Below are 13453 nucleotides of genomic sequence, written 5' to 3' on the forward strand. Positions count from 1 at the left end.
AAAAGAGACAAACTGAGTTGATTAACCAAACCGCTAATTATGGGAAAACTCTTCAATACAACAATAATCTTCGATTATGCCCAAAATTTGTGTAACATACTGAATTAATTAGTTAGGCTTTGTGTCATGCAAACTTGACTGTGGCTCTTTATGAAATATTAAATAATTAGACATTTTGGAACAATGATATTGTAAAATTATTATTATTTTTTTTTTACTTTAAGCAGCCAAAAAAGAAATATAAGAAACCTTGGGTTTATAAAAACAGCCATTAGATTATGCTGTATAACAAGGCAGCTTTTGAACAACCATGTGTACAGAAGATGTCTTTAAAAGCCAGCCACTAGTGCAAACCTAAGGGGTTTTGCTCAGGCCTTGCAGGTGTCTAAATACAGGAAAGTGTTGGAAGTAGGCTATTATAGACTTGACTTTGGTTGCACAAGGAGTTCAGGTAAGCATAAATCAGACTCTAATTTGTTTTAGTACTGCCCCTGCATCTGTTTGATGTGGAAATGCTGCTCAGAACTAGCTGACTAAGATGGAAATAAATAAATACATAGTCAATGTAAAAAGGGTTCTACTGAATATGCTAAACATTTACTGCTTGGTTTGGGGTTATCTAAAAGCTGGTAAATGTTTAAAGAGTTTAATTCCATTAAAAATACCCAAATGGAAATCTAAAAGGGTAAGCGTTTTATAAAGTTTCACTTTTAATCGTGTTGTTGTATTGAGTTGATTTAACTGTTGTATGAATTTCCTGTCCTGTATAGTTTATAGGTCAGCTTGAGAAACTAAAAGAAGAGGTAAGAGAGATAATGTTTATTTACATAGTCATTTATGTATTTCCAGTTACATCCCTTTAAATTTACCAAATGTTTTACATATTCTTAACATTTTAGCTACATTGAATACAGAATGTGGTTGACTCTAAATTAATATAGTTATGACATCTTGAGATTTTTTATTTATTTATTTTTTTAGTTAAACCAAAAACTTCCATCACTGTTGTTTGAAACCATATGTTGTAGTACTGTCTTGTACGTTTTATTAATTACCTTTAAGTTTTTATGACACATTTAGGGTTGAATAGAATGGCGGACCAGTTATACAGTGTTGATTTAAATAATAAAAGATCAAAAGGCATGACTAGATTGAATACATATTAATTCCAGCTCATGCATGGGTTAATCCTATGCTCATATTCCATCAGATATCATAGAGAAGCTATATATTCAAGTGTGTGAGGGAGGGGGAAGCATTTAAAGAAGACAAATTTGATGTATAATTGTTTAATAAGTTACACTGAGGCAAAGATATATTTATATTTAATAAGCTCTATGAATTAAATTTTTTGTTTCAGAGCACATTTAAGTATTCAGTGCTCCAACAGAACTAATAACAATAACAAAACAATATGATGCAAGATAAATATAACAACATACTTAACTTACTTTTCAGATAACTGAAATATACACATCTATGATAGACAAAAATAAATGCCCTTCCAAGTACACACACAAGGCTCTGTTACAAGGTGACAACCAGTCATAAAACATCATACACACACATGGAGTGCAAACACAGTTGCACATTAAATCAGTTGAAAATGAATTCTTTCTGACCTGCTCCTTCCTTCAAAACATGTTGGAATGTCCTATTGGACCGAACAAGTGAACACTGACTGTTCAAAAAACAAAAGTAATGCCAATTTTCCTGCCAGACACAAAAGCCCCCTTTATCAAAGAAAGTGCTTTTAGCAATTAAATCAGCAGCAATTACCGTAAGCTGAATATGAACATTTAAGATAAGAACTTAATCACTATACTGATATCTTACTTAAAAGGAGCGCTGTTATATATTTTCTTATAAACTTTATCACAATTTTAATGGTTTGTTGACCTAACACAGTAAAAAAAAGTTTGTAGAAATCATTTTCACTCAGAAATTGCTAGTAAATTTCACAAATAATTAAGAAGAAACATGAATTAAACATGAAATTTAGAAGTAGGAAGTCTAAAATGTTATTTTTCTTGTAAAACTAACTCCAGTTATCTTTGTTTTATTTACAGCCTCAATTTCTTTGTTTTATTGTATTTTTTATATATTTATTTATTTCTTTTCCCCACATGTAGTGCATTATAAATCACTATTGGACACAATTATGGGAAATTCCCTTTTTGGAATAATATACCTAAAATCATGTTTCTCTAAAGTGGTTCAAAATTGTCAAATTTAGGCTGCCAGTTACTTTGGAATCAATTCATAGTATCTGTGTTCATGGTTCTGGTGTTAAAATATATTATCATTCTTTGGAACATTTCGAATGAATTGATTAGTATCTATCTTTGGAGTCACGTGGTCAATTTTACCTGGATTTCAGGAAAACATCTCAAAGGGGTTCTGATTTGACAAACTCCCATCAGTCTTTGGCACATTTCAAATGAATTAGTCAGAATCTTTGGAGTCACTGCTGAGAATTTACTGCTATTTTGACGAAAAACATTAAGTTTAGTTTATCGTAATTTCAGGACAACAAGTCAGAGGAGTTCATGTTTTGAAACAGATCATAGCTTTGCTTGAGGGGTGACGGTCTTGAGGGTCCTAGCTCACAGTCGTAGAGGGGTTTTCGGCCACTGCATACTCTGTCTCGGTGCCCTGAGAGCCCTCAATGAGCCGCTCCAGCCCTGCACGTTTGGAGTATTTGAAGATGAAGGCTTTCATGAGGTCATAGCGGTAGTGACGGTGAGCGAAGCTGTAGACCACAGGGTTCACACAGCAGTGCAGCAGTGACAGACATTGCGTAAGGTGCAGCGCCACAAAAAGGCCATTCTCTAAACTGCAGCCCAGCAGCAGAACGCCTAACACTGCTAGCGCGTCGACAAACAGCACAGCATGATATGGTGCCCAGCAAGCTATGAACACCACTATGTACATGAGGATGACTTTCCTGCTCACGCTGTGGTCCTGGTCGCCATTTGAAGGGGAATGAGAGGAAGAGGAAGCCAGAGTGTTTGCCAGCAGCGCATAGGACACTGCTATAAAAGGGAAGGGTATGACAAAACCAAGAACCACAAAGCTCAGCTGAATGCCCACCATCCACTGCAAAGGGTTGTCCTGTGGATATACAGGATGACACAAAATCATATTACCGTGTACCGATTTGACGGACTGCAGGAAGTATGTGTCAGGTATTGAGGCAAATAAAGCAAGCAGCCACGTTACCACACACACTAAACATCGTATTTGTCGTCCTCTTCTGTGAGAAATCTCTCCCGTGCGGACCACCGAGAGATAGCGGTCCACACTCATGCAGGCCAGGAAGAAGATGCTGGCGAAAAGGTTGACATTCAAGACTAGATGTGTGAGCTTACAAGCCGCTTGGCCAAACGGCCAGTGACCTTCCTGTGCCAGCGAGCTCACCCACACCGGGAGAGTAGAGACCACACACAGGTCCGCCACTGCTAGATTTAAAATATACAAGTGTGTGCCATGCTTATGACGCTCCGAGCGCCAGCTGACCCACACTACTAGTGCGTTGGCGGGCAGGCCCACAACAAAAATGAAGGCATAGAGGGTGCATATAGCATGGAGGAGAGCAGAACGGTTGAAGGATGTGGGGCACATTTGCATTTCCACCCTTGAAATGTTGGCGTCTGTGAAGTTTAATTCTTCCCACATGGTGAAGAATTCAGTCAGTTCATTGGCACTCAGACTCATCTTATCATTTGGCGGCGAAGACTGCAACTGTGGAAGGAGAAGCAACTTAAATTAAACATAAGGTCTATGTCATCGGGTTATTAAATATCAATTAATTAAATTGATTTTAGGGTAAAATATTACCTGGATATATATATATATATATATATATATATATATATATATATATATATATATATATATATATGCTAAATGTAACATAATGAAATATAATAAAAATATATTTCAATGTCATATATTGATTTTGGGAATATTTTTTCTAGATATTTAAATTACATTTTTCATTCATTAATGACAATTTACTAAATTATTATGTATCACAGTATGTATGTTATATTATTATAAAATGTGTTTATTAATTACTTTTGGCTGTTTCATGTATTTGTTAACACTGCCATTCAAAAGTTTGTGGTCAGTTACTTTTTAAAGAGAATTATTACTTTATTTACTTCATTATGACTTCATTATTGATCAAAAGTGACAGTTAAGACATTTATAATATTACAAATGATTCATATTTCAAAAGAATTGAAATATATGGATTTCTAAACAATATATTAAACCAAACAAAAGTGTTAAGCAGCAAAACGGTTTTCAGCAATGATAATAAGATGAAATTTGTCTTTATCAACAAATGGGCGAAATATATTCACAGATAATTTTTAATTGTAATAACATTGTAATAAAAATGCATCCTTGATGAAAATCAAATCTTAAAGACCCAAACTTTTGAACGGTAGTGTACATTTTGCATAAATAAACTTCCTCAAGCAATTTAGCACTCCACCCCCTCCCCCAAACCGTTGCTTTCTTATTTCCCTCTTTTGATTGTGACATGATATATGACCTGCTTTTGTGTTAAAGAGGTTTCATTTACTGGAATGACCTTAGAAATGACTGTAAGTACCATAATAGGATTTTAAAGCAATTGTCAAAAAACAAGCAATTATGTAAAGTATTGCTATGAACTCTCAGATGCATGGGTCTCACAGGGTCATACTCATAAGTGGAGTTTGAACCTTTTTATTATTATTTAATAGACATAAGACCACTCAATCATGGAAGACAAACCTGTCTATGGCACTAAAGCATTGCATTTTCGGTGAAATTGTCACAGCATGCTATTATAATTTCATGGTTCAGCTCGGTTAGAAAGTTGACACTGCTTCAAAAGCCCAAAGCTGTCTGGCTTCAAGCCAGTCATGTTAAAGTACCCTCTAAGCTGGTTCTGCTTTTCAAAAATCAAAGTGTCTTCACAGTGATTTCTATGAGCAAAGTAATTTCAGTTTATGGATTTTGTCACGCCATCTTAAACATCTGAGTGGCCCTTCCTAAAAGACGTGTTGCTCTGTGGCTGGTGAGGTCACAGACCATTGACCCTTGATTTTTCTCTGGTCACTAAATCCTTTTTTTATGGAACCTTTCAATCTCCAGCAGAGCTGCCACAACAGATATCAGAGAACAGAATAATGAATAATGCTGTTCTGAATTAAAGTAAATCTATAACATTTTCAAATAAGTCTGTCTCATGTTATGTTGTGTAGGACTTATAAAGAGTGTGTTATTGTTTATGCACTGAAATATTATAACAGGAATGTTCTGTTGCTCCACCTGTATTCTGTTTGAAGTTCATACAAAGTGAAATCTAATTATTTTCCATTTAGTAAGTACGCAATAGTGTTGCTCGATAAAAGATTTTAGGTTTGTTTGTTTGTTTAAGAATGGTTTATATGCTTTTACCCTACAGGAGGAAATAGTTTAGGAACAAAGTGTATTGTAGTTTAGCACAAAAAGTAACTGATTAATCTTTTAGGGACTGAAACATGTGGAGAAACACATGAATACACTCTTTGCCTTCTCTATAATTGTGTCATTGTCAATATCTATAATAGAGCACTGCAACTGACCATTTACACTCGCAGAAACATCTGAATGGTTCCTGGCTTTACAGCAGTACACAATGGAGACACTGGAGTGTCAAAGATCAAATGCTTTATAACAACAGACAGCTTGAGGGCCTTGAACCTGTGACACCTTTGAAATTATCCTTGAAAAGGTGATAGGCATAATGGACCAATTAATTTGTGGTTAAAAATATTTTTTAGTACTCTGTAGTTTCAGTTCATTAGCTGTGCAAGTTCTCCGGGCCATAAATGCAGCAAATGTTTCTTTATTTCAGTTCAAATTAACTTCATTCCATCTTCCTTCACCTTAAAATAATAAAAGACAATCTTGTGTTTCAAATGTCTATTTATTTCGAGGTTATGGATTTCGACAAATGTAAACAGTTTAACAGAATGATGCATTGAGTAAAACTCAAAGCATGAGATAATATGACAGACTGGGATTACTGGCAGCAAATAGGAAGCAGAAAGTATGTGTAAAACCTAACCATGGACATAATGAACTATGATGAAAATGCTTAACATATGTGAGCCTTTTCTCAAAAGTCAAATCTACAGAAACTTTATAACTTTCTGTAGTATTGATGTGAAGGTCCATGATACAGTATAAAGAGTACTTGGTTTTGTTTATGTTAACTATTCCCAAATATTAAACTATTAGGCTAACTTTACAGTATGTTTTCATTTAGTCTACTCTACATAAGATAAGATAAGACATAATAAACATTGGTGAGTATAAATGTTGTTATTGCTGTTTGTTTATTTAACCTTTAATCTTTCCTCAAGTAGGGTTTACATTTTTGGTCCTTTGGTCCCAAACATTTACATAGTGCATAAGGAAATAAATTTTTTTATATGACAAACTATATATATATATATATATATATATATATATATATATATATATATATATATATATATATATATATATGAAGAGTTCAGATGCAAAAGCCTCTAAGTGCCATCTGAAATTTTCATCTAAAATTAGGATTTTTATCAAGCTCCTATGCTAAGCTTGAGTCATTTTACCTTAATGGCAATGTGCAGGTACTTTTCCAGGCTATTAAAGTGAAATAACTGAACATAAATATAGGAGGCTGATAAAAATCCCAATTTTAGATGAAAATTTCAGATGGCATTTAGAGGCTTTTGCATCTGAACTCTTCATATATATTTGATTGTTGTTGTTTTTTTTTTTTTTTAACTATTAACTGCACAATTACTCAACAAGGCCATAGATTGGCTTATGAAAAATATTTTAAGCTACTTCTGACACGTTTATTTTGCGACAAACAACAACAAAAACCCGCCGTTAAAAATTATTAGCTATATATATATAAAACATAAGCTATTTGAAATGTTTATGATTTTTTTACGAAACCATTGACACTAACAAAAGAGGTTCACGAAGAAGATATGCTTAAAAAAGGGGGGGAAAAGAAAAGGCTGTTAACTAATCGTCTGGTCAGTGCAGGTGTCTCAAACAGGCAGTGGTGTGACTAATACTATAGCCAACTGAAACTCGTCTCAAGTCTTTTGCTCGTTCATTAGGACAAAAAGATATGTCCTACCTTTGTCACTTTGACTTTAAAGCTTGGTCAGTGTGCAATATTAATCCACGGTTTCGTTCTTGTCCGCCGATGAGATGAAGTGACTCCGCTGGCTCTTGTGCTTCAGGTTGTTTAAACAGAGAGAATGAAAGTGGCGACGCCCATCTGCGCCTGAATATAGCGGCTTCGCATGCACCTCAGTCTGAACACACGCAGATACATCTCTGCTGACCAGAGCCACTGCCACGAGGGGAATTATACTATTGAGCCACCAGTCTAAAAAAAAAATATTAAAATACACTACTCTGGTTTAAGAACGTTTTTTTTATATATATATATATATACACCCTAAACACACAGTTATCCATAATATAACTTTGTTGAGCAACTCTCTTAGACATTATGAAACATAACCACCCAAAACAACAACCTGAGTACTGAAAAATAATCTTTCAAAACTGGCAGCAGCAGCAGGAAAAATCTACAAAACCACAGAGCAATGCCTAGCATGGTGTTTTTACCAAAAAATCTCAGTCTCGCTTAATGGAAATAAAACATCATAAGTCTATTTTTATTTGTATGGGGAGGACATGGGACATGTAATGGTTTTCTTTATCCTGTGACACAGAAAAGTACTGACCTCATGAAGGACATGAATTGATGAAGGAGCGATTGTTTCCAGCATGATAACCTGCATAAAAGGGCAGCCTCAGCATGCACGGATGTCCATTGTCCCCAGCTATCAAAAGTATCAGAGCAGATTTCAAAAAGTCACTGATAAGCATCTTGGTTCTCCTTAACACTTGTGCCAACTTCTTTATGTGCGTTTTCTTCTACAGTACATACACAGGAGATGCAGAGACCTTTTGGCGAAGGCTTTGAAATAGAGGTGAATTAAGAGAGCAGAGGTCTAAAGCTGCTGGAAAGGAGGAAAAAGTCTGTTTTTCAAACACCCAAACATTACCCTCCATTGCTAAGCAACAAATGTTGTAAAATGAGTCACTCAGTGCTTGAGAAAACAGGACCTTTAAATAACTTCCTGCAGTAGAGGTTTTATTTGTTGAATCTAATTAATGTTCAAAAATACTACATCATTTTGCCCATAGTGCAACATTGTGACTGCACTAAAGGATCTGGTGTTAATATTAATCCAACAGATGTCTCAATAAACAAAGAAGACTTATGGTGACAGCTGAAGGCTGAATTGCTCTGGACAAACTTGTCCAAAGGTGTTATTTGGGTCATGTCCCCTTCTGCTTTAGGGTCAAGGCCAGAAACGGGAGACCATGTCATCTTTCTGAAAATCTCATTCTGGCAAGCAGATAACTGATATGCAACGGGTTACATAATTTCTTCACATGAACCTCTACTTGTAAATGGTTTATGTAAGTGTTTGTTTTCTGAAATTGATGACCTTTTAAATTTATATTGTTAGTAAATTACACAAATAACTATAAAGAAATGCCAAGTACCATTGAATTAAACATTAAATAGTTTAGTAAGACATAAAGGTACACCAATAATCTTTATTTCATTTACAGCTTAAAAAAATAATAAAAATAAATTGTGGGTGTAACAGGATATAAAATGGCCTCTTGACTCTCTGTCATAAATCAGACATCAGAAGACTACAGAGAACTGTTCGGATTGCTGAAAGGATTATTGGTGCTCCCCTGCCCACCCTTCAAGAACTGTATACATCCAGAGTGAGGAAAAGGGCTCAGAAAATCACTCTGGATCCCTCACATCCAAGTCACCCCATCTTTGAACTTTTGCCATCTGGCCGGCGCCTCAGAGCCGCAAACACCAGAACAGCAAGGCACAAGAACAGTTTCTTCCCCGAGGCAATCTACCTCATGAACAGTTAAATGTTCCCTACTTATGCTTATAAACGTGCAATATCCTTATATTTATTTGTTAACCCTCCATCCTAGAACATTCCCGCATCTCATCACTCAATCCTATTCCATTATCATTTATAGCACAATTGTTTATACACTTATTTATTTGTCAATTTGTAAATCTCTTTTTTCTTTCTTTTTTTTTCTTTTTCTTTTTTTCTGTGTGTTGTTGTCTCTGTGTACTGGAAGCTTATGTCACTAAAACAAATTCCTTGTATGCGTAAGCATACTTGGCAATAAAGCTCTTTCTGATTCTGATTCTGATTCTGATAATGTTTTGCCAAATTAAAAAGTATCTATTCTTTTAGTGTAATGACTATTATACAGCTATTATGTGTTTCCTAGAAGCTATTAAATATGTTATTTTTTAAGTACATTATAATTCATTCATAAGTTGGTAAGGAATGTGGTAAATTGGATTATATTTTTAAAATTTGGCTTTTAATATGTCTGAGACTTTTCAGAGACTACAACAGGGGAAATTAAAAAACAGATTAATGGGTGTAACCATCAACAGACATTAAAAATGTATTAATTTTCTATACAACTTACACAGCAGTAGTCCTAAAGATACAATTTTATAACAATAAGCAGGGTGGCAAGTCATGGTACTTTTGTTTTAAAATTAAATATAATTAAAATTTCTAAGACATTCAGCATTGCTAAATCTTCATTTAATGATTTAACTTTCCATGGGATTTTCAGTGTTTCATATCAAAAAAATCTCAATTTAAATTCCACTGTGTTGGTAGAAATATGAACTGGTGATCTTTGAGATTTCCACACCCTAAACCAGTTATTCGTTACATCATTCCATTACTTATATTACTTTTTTGAAAGAAGGAGACATTTACAATGGTTTGATTTATCAGCTTCTCTCTGGCTAGTTTCAGTTCAGTTATTCAACAGCTCACTTTCTCTAATTGGTGGCACAGCTGTCATATAATGTAACCAATAGTAGCTCCCATGGCAGCAATTTTCTAAAGCAAAGTCCTGGTTTCTGGTTATACAGGCAGACTGCTTTTCTCAAAAGCACTAAACTCACACTTCATCAGAGTGATGAACAGCCCCAAAAACATGCTAGAGAATGTGTTTGCATTGTGTTGCATGTGCAAATATTGGGGGGCTGCAAACATTAATTTCTAAATAATTAACACAGGATGCATTAAACTGACCAAAACTGACAGTGAAGACATTTTAACTTTTTATTCTAAAGATTTCTATTTTACATCAATGCTGTTATTTTGAAATATTCATCAGCATATTAAAATGATTTCTGAAGGATCATGTGAAGAGGAAGAGTATTGTTTTCTGAAAATTCAGCTTTCCATCACAACAATTCATTACATTGTACTTCTTTTTTCTTTTTTTGAAATGACTGAACTTTTGATCTTAAAAAAATGCATCCATGATGAGCATCTTTTAAACTCAACCCTAAACTGTAGTAGTGTACAAAAAGTAATTTCAAGTTTCTTAAATCTATTTAGTGTTGCCTGTGCACAAATGGTGTTTATTAACGTCATTTCTTCTTTCAGTAAAGGACAAACATCCTGTATTTCAGCACACTACAGCAGCTGAGTTGTTGTTCCATAAATTAACTTAGATCACGCATATGGAGCATACATCAAAAAACATCTTTCGCCTCCAGAAAGAAGCACGCTGTGAAATATGCACATGTGGTGAGTGCCATCATGTGAGGAAAACAGACTTCAGGCCACGCCATCGTGTTCCAGGTGGTTCTAGTTTCAAGCCTCAGTGCCATGCAGGGCTGAAAGCAGTGTGGGGGATGGCCAACGCTCCATCTGACATCAGGAGCTCATGATAACTCAATGATACAGTTTTGAAAAATTGGAGATGGGAATCTATGTGACTCCTATTCTGTCCTATTTCTGGAAACTCCATCCTCATTGGTGTTAAAATTTAAAAATGACCATTTTTGTTCGTCCTGACTTAATATGCATTGCATTGTAATTATATATGCAACTAAATATATAATGCACTCTGAAACTTAAAGATGACACCTCCCCCTTATTGTGTTGACAGCTGTGACCACATTCAATTTTACATTTTGGTTCCCATTGACGTTCATTATATGGACAAAATCACAAAATATCTTCTTTGTGTTCCACAGAAATAAAAAGTCATATAGGTTTGGAACAAGAGGGTGTGCAAATGATGACATAATTGTCATTTTTATATGAATAATCCCTTTAATAGTTCATAAAACAACTCTAACACTTCTTTGTTTAGAAAGAAATGTTTCCATTATTTGTCAAAAAATCTTCTCATCTTTTGCCCTTTGAGTAATCCAAATTACAAATTCGGTATGGCTGTTGTCACTTGATTTTCTAAAAGTGAAAAATCACCATTGGGATCTATTGAATGAAAGGCTGTGCATGAATTTAAATGACTTTATCTAAGAACCCTGAGGACAGAACCCAAAATCATGTCAAGCTTCCACGTTTTTCCTTGAAGGACAGTCTCTTTAGTGAGGAAGCTCCTTTGATAAACCGCAAGCACATGTTGGAATACTGTGTGCCGCTTTGAAGGCTCTAATTGGCTCCTTGTTTAAGTCATGGAAACATGATATAAGTGATTCCTTATGGGTTTGTGCACTGCAAAAAAAACAAACATAAAAATAAAAAATAAATAAAAAATAAAAAAACCCGGACCAATCCTATCATGTGCTTTACTTCTAAATCAAAGATGTAATTTATCCATTGTCAAACAACAAATAACTGATACATTTTGACATTCAGTTCAGTTCTATTGGTCTCATGATAAAATGTCATGGTTTAAAAAAAAAAGAAAAAAAAAAAAGTCTTGACATCTTGTTGAAGAGCTCAAAAAAATCCTCACATTCAGATGCATCTAGTTGGATTTAAGTTTAAGGCTTAATTTAAGGATATGCATGCAAACCATTGTGATATATGTTCTTTATTATAACTAACTATAAACCTTCAACTGTCACTTGGAATATTTATTATTAGTATTGCACAGTTCTTACTGAAAAGGTCCAAGCATTTAAGCTTGTGGTCTGCATGCTAGAGTACTGAGAGTGTCTGTTATGGTCTGGCACATCAGGAAAGGTGTGGTGAATGCAAAAACCGCACTATGCCCAGGAGACTGCCACCAAATGTTTCCCTTGCAGATCCCATATAACTGTGTTGACTGACTTGTCAACTGTTTTTCTGTCATGCAAAAAATTGTTTTGAAGTCCACGACCATTGCTTAGTGAGAGGTCTCTTCCAAACTTAATTTATTCCCCTAATTTCTTGTTTAATGTTATTGGGATGAGTTTTTACATAGTCATTTGACATATGGTTAAAACATACCACCTTGTGAACAGGGTCAGAAGATGATTTGTTTAAACCATATGTCAACAGAGCCATCAAAGTTTAGCTATGCATTCCAGCATGTGTGTTGGACAGACACGGATTTATAATCTACTCAAAACTGAAACTCGATCCTAAAGTGGATGATTATGTTTATGCATTTACATTTCTTCATTTAGCAGAAACTTTTATCCAAAGCGCCTACAAAAGTTGAACAAAGCAATTCATCACAGAGTCAATAGTATTCATAATAGACAATGCCAGTATTATTATAAAACTATCTCTGCTATATTATAGTAGTCTTTTGTTACAAGATATTTTTAATTAGCTTAATTTTTTTTTTCAGCTTCAGTATAAAAAATAAATAAATAAACCTTAGCAATCAAACTATGATTTGTATTGGCTTTGAAACTGCAGCTAACTAGACCATGCTAAGCAACCACACCTTGAACCTGGGATATTTTAACATAGCCTCAATGTCACCACAAGAGGTCCCTATACAGGCCTAAGCAGTTTCTCTGTTTAATAGGGAATGTTTGTAAAGGAATACTCAACTGCTTACTGCACAGCATACACTGTTTTTAATAATAGTATGTGAAATAGCAAACACACTATGCAATGATAAAAAATACATTGGTAATATGCTACAATGATATTACATGATTCTATCATCTTGCACATATTATTCTGCTATTAGTATTTTACTATCTCAAACAAAACATCTCTATTTCGCATTTTTAATAAAATTTTGTTTAAATGTCTGATCAGATGCATTTTTCATATGGGTTATTCTTCACACTCTAGCTGGAAGCAAGAAAAATAATATACTTAAAGTATATTTTATACTTAAATATAATTAAAAATAATATACTTAAAGTTTCTGAGATTGCTTGGCTAACAGTTTCCAGATTATTTTTGATTATAATTTAGGATCTGTTTTAGATTAATACGTCATAAAAACGCAGCAGGATTTCAAAGCATTATCTGCAGACATCTGCTGAAGAGTTTTGCTGCAGAAAAGGACATGCCTCTGAGGAATTTCCACA

The 13453-nt window shown here is 34.5% G+C and overlaps 1 protein-coding gene across 1 annotated transcript; it reads right to left on the reverse strand.

Annotated features, from left to right (window-relative positions):
- Window positions 1–1273: 1273 nt before the first annotated feature.
- Window positions 1274–7475, reverse strand: LOC128019794 (atypical chemokine receptor 3). The gene is made up of 2 exons (XM_052606017.1): window positions 7193–7475; window positions 1274–3744 (listed from the first exon to the last, which is right to left on the reverse strand). Exon 2 carries the CDS (start codon window positions 3715–3717, stop codon window positions 2602–2604), a length of 1116 nt encoding a protein of 371 aa, XP_052461977.1. The 5' UTR covers window positions 3718–3744; window positions 7193–7475; the 3' UTR covers window positions 1274–2601.
- Between the last annotated feature and the right edge of the window lie 5978 nt (window positions 7476–13453).

Source organism: Carassius gibelio, chromosome A9 (genome assembly GCF_023724105.1).
Source record: "Carassius gibelio isolate Cgi1373 ecotype wild population from Czech Republic chromosome A9, carGib1.2-hapl.c, whole genome shotgun sequence".
NCBI classification, from domain to species: domain Eukaryota; kingdom Metazoa; phylum Chordata; class Actinopteri; order Cypriniformes; family Cyprinidae; genus Carassius; species Carassius gibelio.